The sequence below is a fragment of the Dipodomys spectabilis genome, unplaced genomic scaffold (assembly GCF_019054845.1).
Source record: "Dipodomys spectabilis isolate Male_0828 unplaced genomic scaffold, ASM1905484v1 ptg000026l, whole genome shotgun sequence".
Classification (NCBI taxonomy): Eukaryota; Metazoa; Chordata; class Mammalia; order Rodentia; family Heteromyidae; genus Dipodomys; species Dipodomys spectabilis.
Genome location: NW_024870703.1, coordinates 7,911,576 through 7,937,423, shown reverse-complemented (window position 1 = coordinate 7,937,423; position 25,848 = coordinate 7,911,576). Strand labels below are relative to the sequence as shown.

Sequence of the window (25,848 nt, the reverse complement as noted above, 5' to 3'; positions counted from 1 at the left end):
ATACTAGTAATTACAAATAAGGGAAACCATAGAACCTATGTTTCTTTGGGCCTGGCTTACTTCACTTAATATAATTTCCAAGTCTTTCCATTTCCTAACAAATGGGGCAATGTCTGTCTGCTCTTCGTCTGTCCCACGAAAGACCGAAGGGGTCGGAGGAAAGCTAAGTGCGGCAGCTGACCCGTTCCCCAGCCTCCCTCTGCCCGGGAGAGGCAGCGACGCAGCTGGGAATCAAGTCAAGCAGGAAAACTCGTTTATTAACACAGAGAAAGCCCTTTTTAAACCAAAAAAGAGCTGGTGGCATGGCAGGGGAGGAAAAGGAACCAATCACTGTAAAGGTCACACCCTATCATGCACCTAAGCTTCCACCGGCTGGTTACGCTGGTAACATACTGAACAAAAGCAAATTGGGCTCTGCCCACTCAACTCCCTCTTAGCGCCATCTTTGCTGCCCGTGTGCTCTACAAATGTCATTCTTTCTGATGGAGGCATAGAATTCCATTGTGTATATATACCACATTTTCTTGATCCATTCATCTACTGAGGGGCATCTGGGTTGGTTCCATATCTTAGCTATGGTAAATAATGCTGCAATAAACAGTTGTGCTGGTAGCTTTAGTGTGGTCTTGTTTGTGATCATTTGGGTAAATGCCCAAAAGTGGGATTGCTGGGTCTTAGGGAAGCTCTATGTGTAGTCTTTTTTTGGGGGGGGGGGTCCGGTTGTGGGGCCTGAACTCTGTCCCTCAGCTCTTCAGCGCAAGGCTAGCGCTCTACCACTGAGCAACAGCGCCACTTCCGGCTTTTTTTTCTTTTTGCTTATGTGGTCCTGAGGAATCGAACCCAGGGCCTCAGGCATGCAAGGCAAGCGCTCTACCACCGAGCCAACTTCCCAGCCCCTCTATGTGTAGTCTTTTGAGGAACCTCCATACTACTTTCCAAAGTGGTTGAACAAGTTTACACTCCCACCAACAATGCAGTAAGGTTCCCTTCTGTCCACATCCCCTCCAGCATTTGTTGTTATTAGAGTTCTTGATTTTAGCCATTCTAACTGGGGTGAGTTGGTATCTCAATGTTGTTTTGATGTGCATTTCTTTTATGGCTAGGGAGGTTGAGCATTTCTTCATGTGTCTATTGGCCATTCTTCTTTCCTCTTCAGAGAAGTTTCTTCTCAGAGAAGTTTCCCACTTATTTATTGGGCAATTGTTTCTTTGAGGATTTGTTGCTGGGGTATTTAATTTTTTGAGTTCCAGGTATATTTTAGATATGAGACCCTTGTCCATTATATGGCTAGTGAAGATCTTCTCCCAAGCTGTAGGCTTTCTGTTGATCTTGCTAGCTATGTCCTTTGCCATGCAAAAGCTCTGCAATTTCATGCAATCCCATTTGTCCAACTTTCTTTGATTTGTTGTGTTTCTGGGTCTATTAAGAAAATTTTGGCCTGTGCCAAGGAGACCTAGGGTTTCTCTTATTCTGTCCTGTAATGTTTTCAGAGTATCTGCTTTGACTCCGAGGTCTTTGATCCATTTGGAATTGATTCTGGTGCAGGGTGATATATAAGGATCTAGCTTTAGTTTTCTACAAGTGATTAACCAATTTTGCCAGCACCATTTACTGAAGAGACAGCCTCCATCTTATTTTCACCATGAGCATCACAGTCCTCTCTTCATCTCAGAGTTCCTTCACCTCCTGATTTTCTCCTTTTCTCATCATCCTAGATGATGCTCCCTTAAACCCAGCTTTGGTCACGTGTTGCTTTTATACACCATCTCTGCAATGAAGCAGCCACCAGCATGACCAGTTAGGGAGTTGGTGCTCTTTGAATTCACTCTTCTCTTTTCTAATCCTTCTCTATACTCTTGCCACATGTGATGTTCAATACTTCAAACATTCCCACTCTTGGAATAATGTCATTGCAACCTTGCTGCTCAAAATATATCCTTAGAGGGAGAATGATGAAAGAGGTGGCATTAATCAAGATGCATTGTACTCATAAACTGACATGTTGAACGACTTTGTACAACAACTTAAATTCTTTTAAATGCATCCCTAGGGCTTGTTAGAAATGCAGAACCTGGGCTGGGAATGTGCTTAGTGGTAGAGTGCTTCCCTAGCATGCATGAAGCCTTGGGTTCGATTCCTCATATACATACACGGAAGTCGTGCTGTGGCTCAAGTGGTAGAGTGCTAGCCTTGAGCAAAAGAAGCTCAGGGACAGAGTGCTCAGACCTGAGTTCAAGCCCCAGAACTAGAAGAAAAAAAAAAAAAAGTAAAACGTTAGCCACTGCTCAGATTGACCTTGAATCTGCTTTTTAACAAGCTTCCCATAACAATGTGAGAAACCCTTTCCTTACTTTTTTCTTTCTAGCTGCCTCATGTAGTGTTCATCCCCTTGCTCATTGTGCCCTGCCTCTATAGCTTTCATAAGCCCTATTGCTGTCTCAGGCTTCTATTTACACAGGGCCAGGAACCTGTGGTTCCTACCACTTGGAGAGCCTATCACATCAACTTGCTTTTACTGAGTCATGTGATAACTTGTAGTTTTCTTTCAAGGCATCTAATGCAAATTATAATTATATATTAAATCATATATTTACTTCTTGTGCACTTTTCTTCCTAGATAGCAACTCTCTGAAGATATTTAAAAGAAATACCTAGTTTTCTCATTCTTAATTCTTCATAACTTACTATAACCTCTAGAATATCAAAAGTATTTAATAAAATGCATCTTTGCCACCTTTGTTCATTTGACAAATATTTAATGTTTCTATGGTGTGTGAGGCACTGTGCTAGATGGTAAGCAGTGTTTTTGATTTCATGGTACTTCCAGTATAGTACGGGAAGTAGTCAATTAAATAATCACAAATATACAGGATATTACAACTGAGGCAAATGAGCACAAAACAAAGGTTATTTTCCGTCTTCTGCTACTCAATGTAGAAGCATAAAAGTCAACAGGTCTTTATTTTCATGTACAGAAAATATTTGAGATATAATTCCTATAGCATACCTTTTACCCATTTAAACTGTACATATTTATAGGTTTTAGTATATTCACAGAGTTGTGCACCCAGTACTATAGGTTTTAGAATGCTTTCATTCCTTAAAAAACAACTTCATTTCGCTTGGCCATGACTGGCCAAGGCTATCCAGGACAACTACTAATCTACTTTCTGTCTCTCTGATTTTGCCTTTTCTGATCATTTCATATAAATGGAATCATAGAATACGTACTCTTTTGTGAATGGCTCCTTTTATTTAGCACAATGTTTTCAAAGCTTATCCAATGTGTATCATATATCAGGATGTAATTTCTTTTTATTGCCTAATAATATTCCATTATACTACGGGCTTATTTGTTTTTTGCCTAGCCAGAAACAGGATGCTGGTCCACTTTTCTGCTTCACAGCCAAACAAATCAGTTTGTCATGTTTCTAGAAAAAGGTGACAGTAAGTAAATGTTGGCTGAGTTTTACAAGGGTGGCAGCGGCTGTGTTTAGAAAGCTGCTTTTCATGACTGATTTTATTCACTCAGTTCTCCTAGTCTGTTTAGTATTTCTGACTCACAAACGGAAGTGATTCTATTTTGGCATTCTTTCTTTCTTTCTCCCCCTTGGTCTCTACTGACTTGCTGTGTTAAATTATGCAAGTTACTTAAACTCTGTTTACTTAACTCCTGCCTGCTCTGTAAAATAAGCACAGATCAGACTGCTTGTTTGCCAAGGCTGTTTGGAGACAATTTTTCATATGATATGCATCATCAGCTTCCACAGAAGGCAAAAGGAATTTGATGTGTGGGGGTAGTCTGGGATCCAGTCCAAAATTAGTGCTCATCTGGAAGAAATATGGAAGCCTGATACTCGCTTGCTGGCCTTTTCCTTGTTTTCATTTATTGCCTTCCCTCTGAGAGACTTTGTAAATTTCTAGGTGTTTTTTTTTTCTTTATGAGATAAGCTAAAACAAAAAAAATTTGAAGTGGAAAAAACCTGATACCTTCTATTGGCCAACCATGAATCTAACAGTAATTTGTGTGACCTAGTTTTATGACCTGGGAAAGGATTACCTATAATATCGAAAATTACCCTCTCCCTCCCTGATCTCTGTAGAGTCCAGCTTGGGATGTGAAATTCAACTACATTTATATAATCATTTATCTACTTATGCAAAATGCTCTGAACTGGGTGCTAAGGAGGATAGGAAAAGAAAGAACTCGAATCCTTGCTCTTTGTAATGGAAAGATAATGGGGGGGGGGGAACCACATAAGGTAGAGAAGGAGTAAGTGCCAAGATGGACAAAAATCTAGATATTCAGGGAGTAAGCAGAAGAAATTTCGGCGAAGTGGGGGACAGGTATAGTCACAGAGTTTTTGTTTTTTTGTTTTTGTGGGTTTTTTTGCAGGTCATGGGGCTTGAACTCTGGGCCTGGGTGCTGTCCCTCCGCTCTTCAGCTCAAGGCTAGCAACAGATATTGTTTTTGAGCCGTGTTTTACGACTAGATTGTACTTTTAAAGGTAAGGGAATCGAAAATAGCACAACGGACTTCCTTGCAGGGGAGGGAAGGCACACAGCTCTAGTCTGAGAGGTGTGAAAAGCATCTATGAAAACTAAATTTGAAGTTAGGATGGAACACTTCATAGCAGGCAAGAGGATCTGTTCTTGATCATTTAAGCAACAGGAAATCAGTAAAGGTTCTTGGCAAAGTGCATATCAAAACTGTTCTTAAGAACTATTAAGCTGGCAGGAGGATGAAGGGTTGATTGGCAAGAGAAGAAAATTTAGGTTGGAAGACTAAGCAAGAGGCTGGTATAGCAGTCCATTCGAGGCAAAAGGAATGAAAGGGAAGGTGACAGACCGCTAAAACACGGGTCTGAGATCCAAGTGTAGGAAGAAGGCTTGAGGGTACTCTTGGAACAGAAATCCCACTTGGGGTCGAGTGGGAGGAGCCAAAACTATAGCTACACCCTCCAGTGACGCAAGATGGTCGGCTGAGACATTCGATTGGCTATACTAGCTGCCAATCTATAGAAGAGGCGGTGCCTACCCATTCGGGGCTCCAAGAGGAGGGACCAGAGCAGGCTGAAAGACCCGAGAGCCAGAGCTTGGGACCAGTCGCCGGTAGGAGTTGGAGTGCTGTCGCCAGATCCTGTAGCAGAGGTAGGTAGATGGGAAGGACTGGGAGCTAGGAGAGATCTCAATGCTTCTTCCAACCCCAGGGGTCCCCGCCCCCTCAAGGGCGCGCTGTGTCTTGGGGGCTCCGAGCCGAGGATGGGCAGCGGATGGAGCGGGCGGGCAAGGGCCGGGAGGACGGAGCGGGCGGGCGCCGGACGCGGCCCCGCGCCTCGGGTGGCAGCCCGGGTCTGCGTCCCCGCTACCTCTGCAGGAGTGGGCGGGGAAGGTGGGGGAGGTGGTCCGCAGCCCTACGTCCCGGGGGCTCCTGTGACGTTTTGTTTGAAAACCCGGGCCCGGGCTCGGGCACCTGGCGGGCGGTGCTGGGGGCGCAGCGGGGCAGCCCCGCGTCCCCGCGCGGAGGGACCCACGCCGTTCACGATGCCGCGGCGCGGCCTTGGCTTCGGGGGAGCTCCACTGTGAGCCCGGGGAGGAAAAATCCACGAACTTCTCACTCTTTACACCTGCGCTGCGGGGGTCGGCTGAGCGCAGCGAAGTGACTTCCCCGGAGGCAGCTCTGCCCCTGACGTTAGTACAGCATTTTTCATTCTAAGACGGGACATTTTAAACGTGATTTTCCTTGGCCCAAACGGGGTGGGAAGGGACGTTGACCCTCTTGCAGGGTAAAAGCTCTGTGCGGAGCTACCTGCGGGTCACCCATTCCTTTGTAAAAATTCCAGTCTTTGCAAGCAGTGTGTGCCCCTCAGGAGTGTGGATTCAGCTGCAAAAGTAGGCTGTCCTAACTGTGCCACCAAAGGGCAGGCGTGGCCCAAGGAGGGGTTCCTAGGTGGTGGTGGTCAGCTTTGAACAAGGCATGCCTCAGTCTAGTTAAGAAAGACGTCTTTGCTGCTTTAGAAAGAAAAAGTGAAAAGGAAACACAGTTACATGGCCCAGTTAAGCTGTTCTTTGAGAGGAAAACTAAATGAGAGGTTGACCCCAAACTTCATGAGCATAGCCTAAAGAAATGAATTCTTCCTTTTTCTTTCCTTTTTGGGATTTGGAAGCGACACAGGAAGTCAGAGATTCAAAGAAAAGAGCATTCACTCCATAATTGTAAACAGTTGATTTTGTGTCCGTAAATATTTCCAAAACTCATTGGAAATATTTGGAAAACTAAGATTTCCACCCCCCTCCCAAAAAAGAAGGTAGAGCACTTTCTGATTCAAAAATCTAGAAATATTTATTTAGAAATTGGTGTAACTCTCAAGTTGCGTAGTTCTGTAGTATCAGAAATATTGAAAAAGGAGGATGGATGTTGCTCAAAATAAGAATTCTTAACCCCAAGTAGTTTGGGGCAGCATTCACACAACAATTACTTTATATGTGTTAGCTAACAAACAAGGAAGTCAGGTGTCTAGATTGCGTTGTGGATCATCAGGAAACCATTCTACGGTGTGGTTTTTTTTTTTTTTTTTAAATTATGACCAAATTAATAGGGAATGCCAGTTTAATAACATTCAAGGCTTTACAACTTCACTATAAAACATATACTTGCCATAACAAAAGAAATAAACAGGTGTGTTCAACTTTGAATTTATTTATTGTATTTTCTTCTGAGCAAATTACCTAGGTAAGATATATGTTCCATATTTTCACATTTGTAGTTAATGGTTATCTTTGAGTATTAGAGTTAATGGTGAAGTTCTTGGAAGGAATAAACATATATAATGAATTTTTTAAATGTGGCCCTAGTATGCATCCATCTAAATTGCTACTTTTCCTTTATTGCTTTATTTATTGAGTTTTAGTTCAGGAACCATAAAACTTACCATTTGAAAGTGTATAGTTCAGAGGGTTTTAAGTATATTTGCAAGGTTGTGCAACCATTATTACTACCTAATTCTTGAATTTTCATTTTCACCCCCCTGGAAAAGAGACTCCACACCCATTTAGTAGTCAGTCCTCATTGCTTTCCCCTCACAGCTCTTGTCATCCACTAAGCTACTTGCTGTTTTTAGTTTTTTCCCCCTATTCTGTACATGTCATAGAAATGGCAAAATATAGCCCTTTTGTGTCTGGCATTTTTTACTTAGCATACTGTTTTCAAAGTTCATGCATTGTTGCAGAATGCAGTCATCCGTTATTCTGTATATGTTCCTGAATAATGTACCATTGTATGGGTCACATTTTGTTTATCCATTTATCTCATTGTGGACACTCGGGTTGTTTCCACTTTTCAGCTATTGCAAATAATGGTGCTATGAACATTGTGCACAGGTTTTGGTGTGGATAATGTCTTAATTTCTGTGGGTTTGTACTGGAATTGCTGGGTCTTAGAGTAACTTTATGTATAAACTTTTGAAGAACTACAAAGCCGCTCTAACATTTGTTTTCAGTACCACTAGCAATGTAATAAGGGCTCTAGCTTCCCCACATTCTCACCAACACTTGTTTGTATGTGCGCCCTTTCATTTTTGTTACATCTATCCTATTTGGTGAGAAGTACAGTGTTAGAGTTTTCACTTTCCTTTTACATGCTCATATATACATACATACATTCATATATATATATATATATATATATTGGCAACACTGGGATTTGAATTCAGGGATTCACACTTTCAGCCCAATGAGCCCATTTGGAGCTACTTTGTCAAACCTTTATGTCTTCATTAGTTTTGTGATAAGGGCTGGCATTATGCTAGGCTGGCCTGAGCTAAGATCCTCCTATTTGTGCCTTTCCACATTGCTAGAATGACAGGGGACTCCACTGCACCCAGCTGTTTATTAGTGGAGTTGGAATATTGAATATTTTTCCCCTAGCTTCCCTCAAGCCATGATCCCCACATCTCTACATCTCTGCCCCCTGAACAACTAGGATTATAAACTTGAGCCACTTAACCCAGCCCATTTAAGTCTTTTCATTGGAGAAATGTCTATTTGGGTGCATCATCTATGTCTATTGGGTCATCTTTTTCTTGGTTCAGTTTTATGAATTATTTACATATTCTAGACACAAGTTCTTTATAAGATATATGATTTACAGAGATTTTTCTCCCATTTTATTGGTTATTTTTATACTTTTTTTTTTTTTTTGTCAGTTTTGGGGCTTGATCTCAAGGCCTGGGAATTATCCCTGAACTACTTTTTGATTAAGGCTAGCATTCTACCACTTGAGCCACAGCACAACTTCTGACTTTTTCTTTTCTTTTCTTTTTTGCCAATCCTGGGACTTGAACTTGGGCTCAGTCCCTGAGCTTCTTTTGCGCAAGGGTAGCACTCTACCACTTGAACCACAGCAGCATTTCTAGCTTTTCTGTGTATGTAGTACTGAGGAATTGAACCCAGGGCTTCACGCATCTAGGCAAGCATGCTATCACTAAGCCACATTCCCAGCCTACTGCTTGCTTTTTCTGAGTATTAATAAGAGTCTCAAGGACTTTCTTGCTGGGCTGGCTTTAAACCATGATCCCCTGATCTCAGCCTCCTGAGTAGCTAGGATTACAGGCATGATCCACAAGTACTAGACAAATTTATACTTTCTTGATACTGTCCTTAGAAGCTCACAATTCTTAAGTTTTGATGAGGTCTAACAACAATTTTTTTTAACCTGTGTTTTAGATCATATGTAAGAAAATGTTGCATAATTCTAGGTCATAAAGATTTACACCTGTTTTTTTTCTCAAAGTTTTAGTTTAGGTTTTTGACCTATTTTGACCTATTTTGTTTTAATTCATACGTTTGGTATGAAGTAGGAGTGTGTTTGGTATGAAGTAGGAGTGCAAATTCATTCTTTTTTTTTTTTTTTTGTCGGTTGTGGGACTTGAACTCTGGGCTTGGGCACTGTCCCTGCGCTCTTCAGCTCAAGGCACACGCTCTACTGCTTGAGCCACAGCACCACTTCTGGTTTTCTAGTGGTTTATTGGAGATAAGAGTCTCACGGACTTTCCTGCCCGGGCTGGCTTTGAACCTCGATCCTCAGATCTCAGCCTCTTGAGTAGCTACGATTACAGGCGTGAGCCACCGGTACCCAGCCAAATTCATTCTTTTGTCATATGGATATCCAGCTGCTTCAGCATTATTTATTGAGAATACTATTCTTTCCCCATTGAGTAGTAGTTTTTATACCTTTGCTAAAACAATTGTCTACAAGTTTTAAGGTGAGGTTTTACTACTATTTTTGGCCTTATTCCATGGATCTATAAGCCTGTCCTATGTACAATCTTGAGTAGTATACCTTTGTAGTATACCTTGAGTAGCTTAAGTTTAAAAATGTGAACATTTAAATCCTCAATTTTTCAAGATCATTCTGGATATTCTGGGTATTTCCACTTGAATTTTAAGATTAACTTGTTAATTTCTGCAAAACATTCAGTTGGAATGTTAGTGAATTGGTTATGCTTATTCATTTGAAAGTAGTGCCATCTTTACGAATTTAGTCTTCCAATCAATCCAAGAGTATAAAATTTCTTCTTCTTTTTCCTGCCTTCCCTCTTCAAACCCATGAATGTGAAATTCATTCATTCACTCCCTCATTCCTTCCCCTCCCTTTTTTTCTTTGGCAATACTGGGGTTTAAACTCAGGACCTCATGCTTACAGGGCTAACGCTCTTACCACTTGAGCTACACTTTCAGCCCAATGAACAGGTAGGTTCTTCTATTTATTTAGGTCTTTGATATCTTTCAATGATATTGTGCAGTTTCTAGGGTATAAGTTTACACTTGTTTAAGTTTATTCTTATTTTATTCATTTTGATGCCATTGTAAATGTAATATTTTGATTTTTGGATTTTGCTTGCTAGGGTAGAGAAGAACAATGATTTTTGTGTATTGATTTGGTTTTCTAAAGTCTTGCTTATCTCAATAGTTCTAATAGCTTTCCCTGTAACTCTCTATGTATATGATTATGTTGTCTTCAAATAGAGCTAGATTTACTTCATTTGGGGCCTGAACTCTGGGCCTGAGCGCTGTCCCTCAGCTCTTCAGCTCAAGGCTAGCACTCTACCACTTGAGCCACAGCGCCACTTTCAGGCTTTTTTCTTTTTGCTTATGTGGTGCTGAGGAATGGAACCCAGGGCCTCAGGCATGCAAGGTAAGCGCTCTACCACTGAGCCAACTTCCCAGCCTCTGAGTGTGAATCTCTTTTACAGTGTTGAATAGAAGTAGTGAGATATCCTTGTCTTTTCCTGATTTTAGCACAAAAGCTTTCAGTTACTTACCAGTTAGTATTAGTTGTGGATTTTTGTAGATATTCTTTATAAGGATGAAGAAATTCCCTTCTATTGCTAGCATGGTGACTGTGTTTATTATAAAAGGATTTTGTACCAAAAAGCCAGAAGTGCAGCTGTGGCTCAAATGGTAGAGCACAAAGCTTAGGGACAATGTCTAGGCCCTGAGTTCATTTCTCAGCACTGGCACCAAAAAAAGGGTGAGTGGGGATTTGGGATTTATAGTATGTTTTTTTCTGTGTTAGTGAAATGATCATGTAATTTTTTCCTTTATTCATATGGTACATTACCTTGATTTATTTATATTTACTAAAAATTATGTAGTCTATGTTAATTAAGTAATTATTTTTTGGCAGTAATAGGATTTGAATTCAAGGCCTTGCGACACTTATTAGCCTGGCATGATATCTCTAAGCCATGCCACAGCCCTTCTATTTTTAAATAACACAGAATGTAGCTCAGTAGTAGAGCACTAGCTCTAGCATGTACAAGGCTCTGAGTTCAATCCCAGCACCACAAACAAAACAAAATAAAAGAACAGCTGTAGACACTTTATATCAGACCATAAATAAATTTTATACTTAATACAAAAATTAAACAACATGAAATAGTCTTTCTGCTGAATGATGCCTATAATCCTAGTAACTCAGGAGGCTGAGATCCTGAGGATCTTGGATCAAAGCCAGCCCATGCAGAAAAGTCTATGAGATTTTTATCTCCAAAAATAGCCAGTAAAAAATTGAGTTGAAGGTATGGCACAAGTGGTAGAGTGCCAGCTACAACATAAATCCCTGAGTTCAAACGCCAGTACCACCTAAAACAGGAGGAGGGAAGGAAGGAAGGAAGGAAGGAAGGAAGGGAGGAAGGAAGGAAGGAAGGAAGGCTCAGACTCCTGTATGTTATCATTTCCAGTTGTATTTTGGATCTAGCTCTTTTTTATTTTTAATGTTTGTATCTATGTTTTTCTCTGTCCCTTCTAAATTTTCTTGCTAATGAAGTTAACAGTAGAATGGAGAAAAAGTTCATGGGTGAAAAATTGCATTATCTTTTCAGAACCACAAGGAAGGAAGGAAGGAAGGAAGGAGGATTTAGCCACTAATCACTAATAGTAATCGCTAAAACAATAATAAATTTTAATGAGAAATTAAAAATGTTAAATTTTATGTGGAACTATTAAATAGTTTATTTTAATAAAGCCCCTGGAGTTGAGTTTCTAAAAGAAACAGAAAGAATCATTTTTAGCTCTACAACAAGTTTTCCATAGACTATGACTGTGATTCAAAGGCATGTGGAAGCTTTGAGATGCCGAAGGTGATTTTAATAAAAGTTACAGCTTTTGAAAACAGTTCTGCTTATACCAATTTATTTCTTTCTAAATTATTGAGTAATAGGGCTGAGAAGGGTTCGATTCCTCAGCACCACATAAGCAGAAAAAGCCGGAAGTGGTGCTGTGGCTCAAGTGGTAGAGCACTAGCCTGGTGGTGAATTGTTGAAGAACAGCACCTAGGCCCAGAGTTCAGGCTCTACGACCAGAAAAAAAAAATTGTTGGTGATTATGTCAGTCTTAATGTGAAAATGACTTAAAGCACAAAACAATATGCTAAGAAAAGAATCTAGTTTTGGGCTGGGAAAGTGGCTCAGTTGTAGAGTGCTTGCCTTGCATGCATGAGGCTCTGGGTTCGATTCCTCAGCACCACATAAGCAAAAAGAAAAAAAGCTGGAAGTGGCGCTGTGGCTCAAGTGGTAGAGTGCTAGCCTTGAGCTGTAGAGCTGAGAGAAAGTGCCCAGGCCCAGACAGAGTTCAGGCCCCACAACCGGATCCCCCCCCCCCAAAAAAAGAATCTAGTTTTTAACAGCATACAGTTTTAAAAAATGGGTATTGGTTTAGGGAGGGAGATTTATTACCCTAATGCTATGGAAGTAAACTTTGCTATATTTTTGTAGAACCAAAGAATAGAACAAACACCCTTCAACTGAACACTTCAACTCTAATACCATTGGGTTCGGAATGTTTCCCTATGATGTGTTCGTGACTGGGTCTTGTCTCCTGCAGGACATCCATTCTAATGCACAAATTTTCACTTCATAGTAATGTAGAAATACATATCTAGGCTAGTTATAAAAATTGTCTAGTAAAACATTAATACATACTTAAAACTGCTTTCATGAATCCCAGAGCCAGAAACAATCAGGCTTCCAAAATCAAGTTAACACTTGAGAATTTCAAAACCAATTCCCTGGCCTCTTCCCTTCAGTGCTTCTCCCTGGATTAATCTCCAAAAGGAAAGTTCCTATCATGGAAACTATTGAGTTCATATTTCCTCAATATAAATGGCTCCAAATGTCATAATTATATGTTTTCTCTTCTTATGCCAAATAAAAATTATACAAACTTGTCTTAAGAGTAATAACTTACCTAGTTAAATATATCAAAGGTCTTCTGTCTTGAGAGACTTAGTCTGGACTGGAAATTTAGAGTGGTACTAAGTAATAATTATAGAACAAGTGGAAATCATAATCATGCCATGATGTGATGTTTCATTAGATTATTTTATCATACTACCAATTGAATCAAATTGTGATACTTCTATAAAGTTTATGTGTGTGGTAAAATGATTAAAAGTTAAAAGTCTCATTTGTTGGGCAGAAGTAAATGTAAGACTGTGCTGTGCTGTGTTATCACACTGTGCCAAGTTATTTTAGAAACAGCAGTATTTCAGTTGCTGACCACAACACCCCAGAGGAAGAATGGCTCATGGTTGTCAGGATCTCTCTCTTCTAGATTGGGAAACAGACTTAGAAAGGTTAAGTAGTGCAGCTGGTCTTCCATTCCATCTCTGGTCTCTTATCTCTCACTAAGTTCTGGCTTTTTTGTTTTTTGTTTTTGTTTTGTTTTTGCTTATGTGGTGCTGAGGAATCGAACCCAGGGCCTCATGCATGCAAGGCAAGCACTCTACCACTGAGCCACCTTCCCAGCCCTCTCACTAAGTTCTTTGCATAAGATATGATAAGTTCTGGATTTTATCTTACAACTTAAAACTAATACCTGGATAGCATGAAACAGTGACTGCAGTTGTGTGCATTGGGTTATTTGATGAATTATCTTCAATGGTAATGTGCTGTGTTGTTTGAATGCTTGCTTTTTTTTTTTTTTTTTTTTTTTAGAATAAATATGGCAGAGCTTTCTGAGCCAGAAAGACCAGTAAATTGGAAAGAAAGATGTATGGCTCTGGAGTCTCAGCTCATGAAATTTAGAGTTCAAGCAAGCAAGATACGAGGACTCTTAGCAGAAAAAGTAAGCTTTTCTCCCTAAACTTTGCTATTAAGTGGTCAATTTCATATATATATATATGAATAAGTATATATATATACCTAACCTAACATCCCTATTTGGGGAAAATAAGCATTTTAAGATAATGAATATAATAATATTTTACCAAGCATTTGAAACTGTACTTGGTATATTCTTTTGCTACTATTAGGGTGGATTGGGCATTGGAGAGGGAACACCATTATTTTATTTGCAAATGCTAGAAATATATGAATGTTATGTGTGATTGAATTTGGAGCTCATTTATTCCAGATAGAAAAGCTATAATGTATCTGATTTTATTACAGGAATTAAATAACAGTTTAACATTCTAAATATTTAAGAATATCATTTAAAGTGATTATAGAGGAAAATTCCCTTTTGGTAGTAAAATGTGCTTATTTTGTATTTAAAAGCATGCCCCTGCCTAGGAATTTATATCAATTAACTGTTTATAACTAAACCATCATCTGGATGAGAATTGAGTTCAATATAATGGTGTGCTTCTCTTAATAATTCTAATAATATAGTTAGAGTATTATAGGGCAGGAATTTTGTTTTCGCAAATACGTTTTATGATTTTTTGGGGGTGGGGGTCCGGTCGTGGGGCCTGAACTCTGGGCCTGGGCGCTGTCCCTCAGCTCTTCAGCTCAAGGCTAGCGCTCTACCACTTGAGCCACAGCGCCGTTTCCCACTTTTTTCTTTTTGCTTATGTGGTGCTGAGGAATCGAACCCAGGGCCTCAGGCATGCAAGGCAAAGTGCTCTACCACTGAGCCACCTTCCCAGCCCTGCAAATATGTTTGAAAGTAAAACATTTGTTCATTCATTTATTTGATAAGTACTTGTTGAGAATTACTACAACAATCTCACAGTTAGATTTCTGAACAAGATAGTCCATGTTTCTGGTTCTAGGGAGCTTGGATTCTAGACCTATGCTTTCTGATATAGTAGCCATTGGCCACATGTGGCTGTTGAACACTTCAAATGAGTTTCATTCAAACTGAGATATGCTGTGAATGTAAACTATGTATTGGGTTTTAAATATTCACTATAGAAAAAGGTAAAATGTCTCAGAAATAATTTTTTATATTTTATTGATAATATTTTGAATGTTGGGTTAAATAATATTAAATTATTTTCTTTTTCACTTTTTAAATGCATGTTTTTGAAATTTTAAAGTTAAATGTGTGGTTTACATGTTTCTAGGCAGTGCTATTTATATAGGTGGATGAGTGATAATTATATTCATTCAAAACTGATTGGAAGAATTTGCAGATATTTTCCACAACATTCTTTTAGGATGGAGACTGGTATATGTAATACATCTCCAAAAATACATCTTCCTCTCATTGTTAGCCAAGAATTTCTATAAAGGACTCTAATAAAATCCAGTGGAACATCATTTTACTTAAGCCCCCCTACCCTGTGTGTGTGTGTGTACACATATATATATATATATATATATATATATATGTGTGTGTAAATATATATATACACGTATATATATATCATCTTAATTTTATTTTTGCTTTAAGACTAAGACTAAAGTTATCCTATTCACTTTGATTCAAAGATGACCCAGTAATAGACTTTGAGAATAAATTTCTGATAGAAGTGTGGTCTATTTATTGGCCTTAGAATAAATATTACAGGTTGAGAAAGAATTCTAGTTTTATCGTCTACAAGTAAGTGAACTTTCTTTAACTCAGAGTTTAATGTCTTTTGCTCCTTTCTTCTGGGGTTTATTTATTTATTTGCTTACTTAATTGTCTCAGTGGTGTTCACATTTGTCACTGTTGACTACAGCCTCTTTCTTTGTGTTCTTAACTCATTTACTCTCTTGGTTTCCTTATGGATTAGTTGGAAGTCCTGTTTATTTGGCCTGCAAATTATTTGACCTTTAAAATGTCAATTTTATGGCAACAACTTTTTGTGTTCTCATATTGTAGCAAATTTCCTTATGAGTATCCATTGCTATTTTCTCTATAAGTAAAATTACAAGTGGCCTAATCATCAGTATGACATTGGATTTATCATATTATTTGTCACTGAGTGTTAAAAGGGAGATTTCAAAATTACTGTTGTGGTTTCTTTCTATTTTTCATTTTTTGGTCTATATTTTGTAACTATGACTTAACTACTTGAACAGATCTAAGCGATGGAATAATTCAGATGTGTTTTACGTGTTGGAAAAATGGCTAAGTATGCCAAGTTACTCATGGTTTCCTAGTAAATATATTCAACACTAAAATGGGAGTAAGAGTTTTCACAATCTTTTCTGTTTTATTTTCTTAGGAACTGATTTTTCAAATTTGAAAATTTTTGTTATCTACTCTCTTAGTAAAAATACGTACTGCTTATTGATTTATTATATATTTAGTACTTTATAGGTAAAACTTATTTCAACCATCTAACCATTCATGAAGTTGTAAATTTTATTGTCCTTATTTTTATAGATTAGGAAACTGAGGTTTACTGAGTTCCAGGATATTGTCTAAGTGCTTTATGCATATACATTTAAAATTTTCCCAGCAGTCAGATCAGTATTTACAAGGAAAATTAGCAAAGAAAAATTATTTAACTTGCCTGAGTTCACATCAAGTGTAAGGAATGAAGCCAAGGTTTAAGCCCAGGCATTCTGAGTTGGCCACTAGTGGCTCATGCCTGTAATCCTAGCTACTCAGAAGGGTGAGATCTGAGGATTCCTTTTCAAAGTCAGCCAGGGCAGTAAAGTCCGTGAGACTTGTCTCCATTTAACAACTCAAAAATCAGAAGTGGAGCTGTGGCTCTAAATGGTAGAGTGCTACCCTTGAGCACAAAAGCTCAGGGACAATACCCAGTCCCTGAGTTCAAGTCTCAGTACTGACAACAACAACAAATAATAATAACTAACTAAATAAATAAATCCAGGCATTTTGTATTTAAAGCCTAACCCATTAGCTGTAACCTCATATAGCCTCTCAAACTGAATTGTAGGGGCTGGGAAGGTGGCTCAGTGGTAGAGCGCTTGCCTTGCATGCCTGAGGCCCTGGGTCGATTCCTCAGCACCACATAAGCAAAAAGAAAAAAGCCGAAAGTAGCGCTGTGGCTCAAGTGGTAGAGTGTTAGCCTTGAGCTGAGGGACAGCGCCTAGGCCCAGAGTTCAAGCCCCACGACTGGACCCAAAAAAAGAATAAAAAAAACCAAAACTGAATTGTATTACCACTTTCTTTGCATTCTCCAATACATATGTCCACTCATCTATTGTCTTCTTTTCAGCCATGCAACATAAAAATCCCTTACTGCCTATGGGCAAGTATCTATGTTGGTTAGTTGTATGTATGTATGTAGTAATAATAATTTCTATAACATTATATATTTTCAAAGCAAACTATTGCATAATTTCTAAGTGCCAACTTGAGTCAAATGCTGCATTCCCAAAACTAGTCTGATCCTATTCCACAACCTTTGGCTTTGTGTTAGGACCAGTCTGATCCAGGGCTTCTCCTAATAGTTCTGTATTTCTTCCTCCCACATGTATACAACTCCAATGCTGAAGATTCTTGAACAAATACTAATTTGATTCTTTAGCTCTGTGCCAGGAATTGTGGCCAACTTCTCTTTTCTGCAACAGTTCTGGTACTTAGGAGTTTTATTTTTATTTGGGTGGGGGAGGTTATTTTATCTTTTATTAGTATTGGCTAAAGGGAGCTAATTCCAGGTGTCAGCTGTAGTTCCTAAGCATTTGCTATGCCCTTAGTTGGTTTAAATTCTGTAGTAAGTGTATGACCTAATTAGCATTATCCCTAATCTATATATTGTAGTATTAAAGTTGAGAGTAATTGATTACTGTGTACAACATTAGCTATTTAACAAATAGCAGAACTGCCATTAAACCTTAGATTTTTCTGATTTTTTTTGTGATGTAGCTTACAGTACCTAGTACATAGAAGTGACATGTTATTAGTTCCTCGTGTCTTTCCTTCTTTTTTCTTTTGTGGTGCTAAGGACTGAACCCAGGAACTGGTGTGTGCTGATCAAGTATACTACCACTGAGCTATGTCCCCAGGCTCTCTTGTATCTTTCTGATTTGGACATACTGATTAAGTGCACAAGCAGTCAACCTAAATATAACTATAGGTTAATAAGAAATATATTCATGAAAGTTAAAGGAAGATTCATAGCATAATCTCAGAGTATTTTTATAATTCAAGATGAATTTCAAATAAATATCGAAAATGGAGTAGAAAACCTAATTTTTTAAACACCTATTTTTATACATATTTTTTCCCATCACAATTTCTAAGTAGTGTAGAATATTGAAGCTTGTGAAGAAAAGGCCTTATTGAAGACTTGGGCAAGTGCCGCTGTAAGTGGGAGAGGTCTTTAGAGGAATTCAAGGAATGGTGTTGGAAATATCCTTAGTATGCCAAATATAAACTCTTCAGGGAAGCTGAGATGTAAGTAGTTTTCCTACTTTACAATATTACTAGTTAGTTTTCTGAGTCAGAGGAGAAAAAGGGAAGTTTCTTTTTTTATTAAAAAATTAGAGTTTTAGTGCAAAGGAAAGGAAGAAGTATTTGAAGAGGTTTCCTTTTAGACATGAATGTGGTTCATGTAATCTGACATTTCATGTACCTGATTCTGTATTCGGGTTTTTTTCCTGCCTTTAGTAACTCCTAGGAATAAGAAGTCCCTGGATAATAGAGTATACACAGTCACACAACAGTCCAGTGTAGTACTCCAATTAACCACTTAAATTAGTTATTCTTCTGTCTCACCTAATGTTGCAGAGCCCATAAAACTTTATGGGCTAATTCAAATGTCAGTTTAAGGGTTAATAAACAATCCTTGGTGATGAGTCTTTTAAGGCATTTATAGGAGAACTAGATGCATGATTTAAGTGGTATAGCACTTGCCTAGCAAGCTCTTGCCTAGATGAGCTCAAACCTCAGAACTGCAAGAACAATAATAATAAAATCTGAATGTAGTGGTTCTAGCCTGTAATGTAACTCCAGCTCTTTGAGGGGTGGGAATTGGAGGATCACAGTTTGAGGTCAGTCTGGGCATAAAAAGTGACAAGGCTCTTAACAAATGACTAGATGTGGTAGTGCACACCTGTTATCCCAACTATGGGTGCAGTGGCTCATCTTTATAACGTATGGGAGAAACACAAATAGGAGAATCACAATCTAGGCCAGCCTGAACTTAAAGCAAAATCCTGTGTTGAAAATAGCCAATACCAAAAAAGGACTGATAAAGTGGTAGAGTATCTGCTTTGGAAATGTAAGGCCCTGAGTACAAACCCTAGTATATGGGTTAGGGAGGTTGGGGAGGAAGCACTTGAAGTTTTTAGAGAAAATCAGGAAAAGAAATATTTGATAGGTATTGTTAATCACATCAGTGAATATGAACAACTTGAGGTATTCTACTGAAGTTAACCTATCTGTTGAACAAGTTTGTTTGTAACCAGTTACTGTAATGAGAGGATCTGTGAGTATGTATGGTGGTATAATGATCTAAGCTTATTAGCAAATTCTTCTCTGCCATTTGTTGCTGAATTGATTCTGGCTACAGAGGACATTTTTGTTAGCAATAAGTCAAATATGAGGTTTAGAATTTACATCTTTACTTTGTTATTGTAAATGGCCAACTCCTAAAATACTGTTGTTGTTGTTTTACTAAAACCTGATATAAGAAAATTGATCATGTCAATTTTTTAACTTACCTAGAATTCATTGGTAGTGGACTCTACTCAAGGTATAGTGTACATTTGGAGTATAAGAATTTACATAAATATGTCTTATATTGCTTTTTGAGTATTTTGCAAAGTTATTTTCTAGCTCCAATATGAAAAGACGTAATTATGCAGAATCAAAGCATTACCTTTCACAATACCTGAATGTTGGAGATATTCTTAAAGTAATTTGTTTTATTAGCTATTATATTTATATTAGTGTAATGTGAAGTATTTAACAGTTATAATCTGTAATACAAATTGTGAATTGCAGTGGTTTCTTTTATCAGAGTTTATCCTCAATATTTAGGCTTTTTTTTTGGAAAAAGTCCAAACCTTCATTCATTCATTTTCATTTCATTTGTTCACTTTAAGCTTCTGTTGCATAGTATCATTCCCGCCTCAACTATTGTTATAAATAATATATCAGCCATCTAGAAGTACTCTTATCCATAGGCAGGGCATTGTTAGAATCTGAAGATTCCAAATATAGTCTCTATTGGTTAATCTCTAGCTGTCTCCTTTTTTTAGGTTTACCAAACTTATATAACTTGGAATTTTCCTACTGTGAATATTAATATGATTGTAAGCCACCAATGCAAGATTCTTAGGCTGAAAGAACAACACTAAAGATCTATCCAACTAAGAATTTGTGGTTTTATAAGTTTGAGCTGTTTTTCATATGATTCTATACTCCATGTGTAGTTTATAAATACTAAAGCAGCTGTGGTTTGACAAAAAGAGCACTAGGGAATCAGAATATGAAGACTGAAATCCCAGCCACATTACAGGAACATAAATGTCTATAAGCCATCCTCATACTGAACTCAATTTCCCATCTTCATAATGGGACGAAAAACTTGCATTTCATGGTAAGGCTGTGAAATGATATATTTAAATGATCCTGGCTCCTGAACACTCATTTGAATTTCTAAAATTTTCTGTTGCCTAAGCTATCTTTCTTCTTTTGAGATTATTTTCCTATTTTCATGTTTGTTTTTTTAGGGTGTGTTGCAAGCTTTGCTCAAATGTCTCATGATCATTGGTGGTCTATTTATATTTAAGAATGGGACATTTGCAATGTTGGCTGACAGTTGTGTACAAATGGTTGGAGCCAGTCTACTGTCAACCTTTGCTTTGAGAGGGAGTATGGGGAAGACCAATTGTTAGGTCAGGAGCTTATAAATGCCACAGTTGTTGGATGAATGTACTCTAAACAATTTATTCAGTTTTGAAAGAAAAGGCATTTTCACTTTATACAGAGAATAAACGCTTAACTGCCAGACATTTTAACATATGGGGGTGAGAAGTTTTCAGAAAATTAGTTGATTCTAAACAGGCTTATATTTTCCATTAATACCTGTTTTTTTTTTCTTTTTACCCAACATATTATTCTCCCTCTGGTCTTTATAAGATGCTGAAGTACATTTGGCCTTCAGGAGCTCAGGCTCCTTCAAGCCTTATTCTATGGTGTGTTTCCCATCATTCTGCTTCACTAATAACAGGAGGATCAAGCAAATATCTGTCAGCTTTCAGAGAGAACAAACCTATCACACACAAAGGAGCAGCAACTAGAATGATTTGTCTTCTCAAAAGCAATAAATAGAAGTTAGAAGATAATGGGACAGTGTTTTCAAAATTCAGAAGGAAAATTATATGAAACACAGAATTCTGTTCTGAGCCTATGAATTTTATTTGAAGGTAGAATAAAGATATTTTTAAAATATCTAACGTCTTGTATAACTTCTGGTAAATCTCCATCAAAAAGACAAAATTCGCCTGTACTGGTACTTATAATCCTAGCTACTTAGAGATGAGATATGAGGATTGCAGTTCAAAGCCAGCCTGGACAGGAAAGTTCTTGAGACTCATCTCCAGTACACTACTCAGAAAATGCTGGAAGTAGTGCTATGGCTCAAGTGGTAGAGCGCTAGCCTTGAGGACAAAGAGGCTCAGGGACAGAGTCCAGACCCTGAGTTCAAGCCCCAGGACCGGCCAAAAAAAAAAAAAAAAGACCAAGTAAACCAAACCAAAGAAGGCAGGAGATATTGGAAAGAGGAGATCCACTGTGAAAAAATGTTGAAAGTTTTATTTAAGAAGACACCTATATCAGGAAGGAAGGGGAGATAATCTAAATTGACACAGGTCTGAGGGTATAGGAATGACTTCTCAAAGTTGTAATTGAGTCTGGCACCAGTGTTTTATATCAGTAATTGTAGCTACTCAAGAAACTGAGATCTGAAGATTGCAGTTTGAAGTCATACTGAGCAGAAAAGTCCTTAAAACTATTTCTACCCAGGAGGGAAAATGCTGAGCATGCTATGATCCCAGTTTGAGGCCAACTTGGGAAAAACTTTATAGTGAGATCTCATCTCAATCAGTAAACCCAGGGTGATGTGGGGTATCTTATCATCCTGGTGACATGGAAAGCTCTAGGTAGGAAGATCAAGGCCCAAGAATTGTAAAAGCAAAAGGCCCTATCTGAAAAATAAGGGATTAGGGGCATGATTCAATTGGTAGGATGCCTGTCTAGCAAATACGAAGCCCAATGATCAAACCCCAGTACTAGCAAATAAGAAGAGGTGGGATAAAGGAGCTTCCATGTGGACAGTTAATTAACTATCCGTGGTGACAACAGATGTTCTTTGTTGTATATCATAATTATCTAGTAGAAATGTCAGCATGGGGCTGGGAAGGTTGTTCAGTGGTAGAGCACTTGCCTTGCATGCTCGAGGCCCTGCGTTTGATTCCTCAGCACCACATAAGCAAAAAGAAAAAAGCTGGAAGTGGCGCTGTGGCTCAAGTTGTAGAGCGCTAGCCTTGAGCTGAAGAGCTGAGGGACAGCGCCCAGGCCCAGAGTTCAGGCCCCACGACCCGACCAAAAAAAAAAAAAAAAAGAAAAAGAAATGTCAGCAATGTGTGTAACTAAAATCTTTCTAGTGGACACACAAATAAAATGAAAACGAAACAGATGAAATTAATTTTAATAGCATGTTTAACACAACAAATATTAATTTCAACATGGAGTTAACATGAAAAATTTTATTTTTGTACTGTTTTCTAGTAATATTTGTATTCTTGAATAAAGTATATATATATATTTATATCAGAGCACATCTTAATTGGTACTAGTCACATTTCAAGTGCCCTTGGACAGTACAGTTCTATTATTCACGAGTCCTCAGTCGTTTTTTGAACCATGTGGCGGCAAGAAAACTAGCGAGTCATTGAAATGATGTCCAAATGCCCGGAGCCGATATACTCCATACATCATTACTTCCATCTTTTCGGGAGTCAGTCCGTTAAAAGTAATAGCCATATCCGAACAGCAACCTTTTACTATTTGTTGAGGGTAGCCGAGCATGGCCTCTTGAATAAGATAAGCGATTGGTTTTGTATTAAATACATTTTTCCCTTCAAAATCCTCTGCGTTTTCGGCTAAAATGCCTGCATTCTTCAGGCAGAGGGCAAGCTGCCTATCGTAGGCTAGATTCCAGATCAAATTGGGATCTGAACAGCTTTGGTCGTTAAGGAGCCGTTGGATAAATCTCTTCATCGACTCTATGCTCAAGACAATTCCTCCTTCGGCAGTCACATACTCGAGGTCTCCAGAGAGGGCGGTGTGGCCCAGGTAGAAAGGTTGCCAGGCGTCCCTGGTCAGTAGAAAGTACTTTAAGTTCTCGATGACCGCGAAGGTGGTGGGGAGGGTAACAAAGTACCAGTTGTAGTTGTCGCCGTACTTCCCAAAGACATACTTGTAAGTGTCCCTCATCTGAATCCACCTGTCGTCGCTCTTCGCTCGGACCAGCTCTGCGTGGTCGCAGTGCTTGGTCCAGGTCTTTTTCAGGACGGCCCAGTCGCTCTGGTCTTCCCATTCTCCGAGGATGACACACAGGACCCGGATGCTTCGGTTGAGCTGCGAGCGTGTCGCGTCTAACACGTTTAAGAACTCCTCTCCGCCGGGTGGGGGAAGGTGACGGTGTCTGTGGTTTTGAAGCAGACCCTCATGTCGAATGTGAATATGGCTGAGAGTAGTTAGCAAAGCCCAGGAAACGATCCCCACCAACGTACCCTTAATAAAGGATGCCCCAGGCGAAGCCATGTTCCAGACGTTGAAGACAGCTCGCGCCAAACAGGGCGCCCTGGTGGCACGGGCAGAGGAGGCCACTTCCGGGGTGGGGGTGGGGGAGGGAGAAGCTGTGTCTCTGTGGAGCACTTCCGGGATGGGCCACCACTTTATGGGCCACTTCCGTAGTGAACCTCTCTAGCTGCTGGACAGGGTCTCGATGATGTCATAGGGGGCGGGGCCAGGGCCAGCCTTAGTCTAATTCAACTAGATGGGGACCCGGGCGAGTTGAAGGCACCCCACATGTTCTGGACCTTGCAACCACTTAGCCAACAAGAAAACTTGAAAATAAGCAGAAGTGCGCTCCTAGGAAGTCAGATTTCCGCAGTTTGTAAAAAGAATTTGAAATTGAACTTTACGTGGCACACTTACACTGTTCATTTTGGTATTTGTGTGTGAATGTGTGTGTGTGTGTGTGTGTGTGTGTGTGTGTTTATTCTGAGATTCTCATATGTTCTTTCCATAATCTTATAAGAATGTAAAGCTGTGTAGTACTGACTTAAACGTATCCCTGAAGTCTTTGAATTTTTGATCAAAATACCAAGTGTAACATTTCAAGTCTTGCTTGCTTGCTTTTTCTTTCTTTTTCCTTACTTCCTTTCTTTTTAAACTTTTCTGTTAATTGGTTATTCTTACTATATCTTGACCAGCAATTTCTAGTCTACTGATGAATACTCCTGTGGTATAGATTACATTCTATCAAAATATCAAAACTTTGGCATTTTGTTTGATCAGGTTGGTTTTTTTGCTTTTGTTTTTGTTTGGCCATTCCTGGGGGCTTGAACTCAGGGCCTGGGCACTGTCCCTGGACACTGTCCCTGAGCTTCTTTGTGGTCAAGGCTAGTGCTCTACCACTTGATCCACAGCTCCACTTCTGCCTTTTTCTGAGTAGTTTATTGGAGATGAGTCTCAGAGGCTTCTCTGCCTGGGCCGGCTTCGAACTATGATTCTCAAATCTCACCTTCCTGAGTAGCTAGGATTACAAGCGTGAGCCACCAACGCCTGGCTTTTTTTTTTTTTTTTAATATAATTTTATTGTTGTTTGATCAGTTTTTAAATCTGCCAAAAGTCTTTAGCAAATTTCATTGTAAATAACTAATATCTAGTGAATTACTTTATTCTTTAGAAAGTTGATCATGTGAGATTTGAAATCTCTTTCTAAAAGGAAAATTTTAAGTTTATAAATTTTTAAGTTTTTATATATTTTATATTTCTTCTTACAGATGCAACAGCTTGAGAGACAAGTTATTGATGCTGAACGTCAAGCAGAAAAAGCTTTTCAACAGGTAAAGTATAATCTGAAAAGTGTTTTTCTGCCTCTATAATGGTTTTACTTAAAATCAGAATATAGTTTGTCAGTGCTCCAGTACATTTTACAATTTTGACTGTTCATGAGCTTGATCCATAGAGACTGAGGGGCTAGACCAGGGCCAGAATTAGTCTAGTTCAACTAAAATGGTACCCTGGGGTGAGTTGAAGGCACCACCCAGCCAACAAGAGAACTTGAAAGTGAGCAGAAATTAGCTCATTGGACTTTACATAGTACCGAGGAAAAGAGACTTCCTAAATTAGAAAATTGCATTTTCTGAGAAAATGAAATATGGCTTTAAAATAACACTAATTATAACTAAGATTTAAATACAAATATGTTCATAGCACCTTTACTTATAGTAGTAAAGGTTAGAAATATCTGGGGATATTGGGTTGTCACAGAATAAGGACACCAACTAGAAAGAAACTTGGCAAGGCAAAATTTACTTCTGCAAGAAGGGTGTGCCATCAACCGAAACTCTGGCAAGCAAGCAAAAAAACAAGCAGGATGCTCCTATTTTTTTTTTTTTAATCCCTAAACCAGCATATCCTGCCCCTTTGTTTAGATTGGCTGAGTTCAGGTTCACAATCTGCAGAAGGTTGTGGTTTAATTAACAGAATCTAAATAAAATTCAAGAAGTGCTTTTTTTTCTTTTTTCTTTTTTGTCAATTGTGGAACTTGTACTCTGGGCCTGGGCGCTGTCCCTGAGCTCCTTTTGCTCAAGGCTAGTCACAGCACCACTTCCAGCTTTTTCTGTGATTAATTGAAGATAAGAGTCTCATGGACTTTCCTGCCTGGGCTAGCTTCAAACCACCATCCTCAGATCTCAGCCTCCTGAGTAGCTAGAATTATAGGTGTGAGCAAGTGGTACCCAGCTTAGATCTCTCTTTTTTTTTTTTCTTTTTCATTTCTTTTTTTTTTTTTGTCGGTCGTGGGGCTTGAACTCTGGGCTTGGGGGCTGTGCCTACGCTCTTCAGCTCAAGGCCAGAACTCTACCACTTGAGCCACAGCGCCACTTCCGGTTTTCAAGTAGTTTATTGGAGATAAGAATC

The 25,848-nt window shown here is 38.9% G+C and overlaps 2 protein-coding genes across 4 annotated transcripts in view; one reads left to right on the top strand and one right to left on the bottom strand.

Moving 5' to 3' along the window:
- Window positions 1-5,092: 5,092 nt before the first annotated feature.
- The window catches only part of Plekhh2 (pleckstrin homology, MyTH4 and FERM domain containing H2), a 107,252-nt gene continuing 86,496 nt past the window's right edge, over window positions 5,093-25,848 (top strand). For all 3 annotated transcript variants that reach the window (XR_006146952.1, XM_042675494.1, XM_042675493.1), the window contains exons 1-3: window positions 5,093-5,151; window positions 13,497-13,626; window positions 24,708-24,770. Coding sequence is in view for 2 of the 3 variants with exons in the window: in XM_042675494.1 (XP_042531428.1) it covers window positions 13,504-13,626; window positions 24,708-24,770 (186 nt within the window). In the remaining variant the exon portion in view is untranslated. The remainder of the gene's footprint in view (window positions 5,152-13,496; window positions 13,627-24,707; window positions 24,771-25,848) is intronic.
- Window positions 22,540-23,460, bottom strand: C1galt1c1l (C1GALT1 specific chaperone 1 like). The gene has a single exon (XM_042675498.1). It carries the CDS (start codon window positions 23,458-23,460, stop codon window positions 22,540-22,542), a length of 921 nt encoding a protein of 306 aa, XP_042531432.1.

What these genes read in the sequence shown, in the direction of transcription:
- C1galt1c1l (XM_042675498.1), bottom strand. Translation starts at nt 23,460, where the DNA reads ATGGCTTCGCCTGGGGCATCCTTTATTAAGGGTACGTTGGTGGGGATC.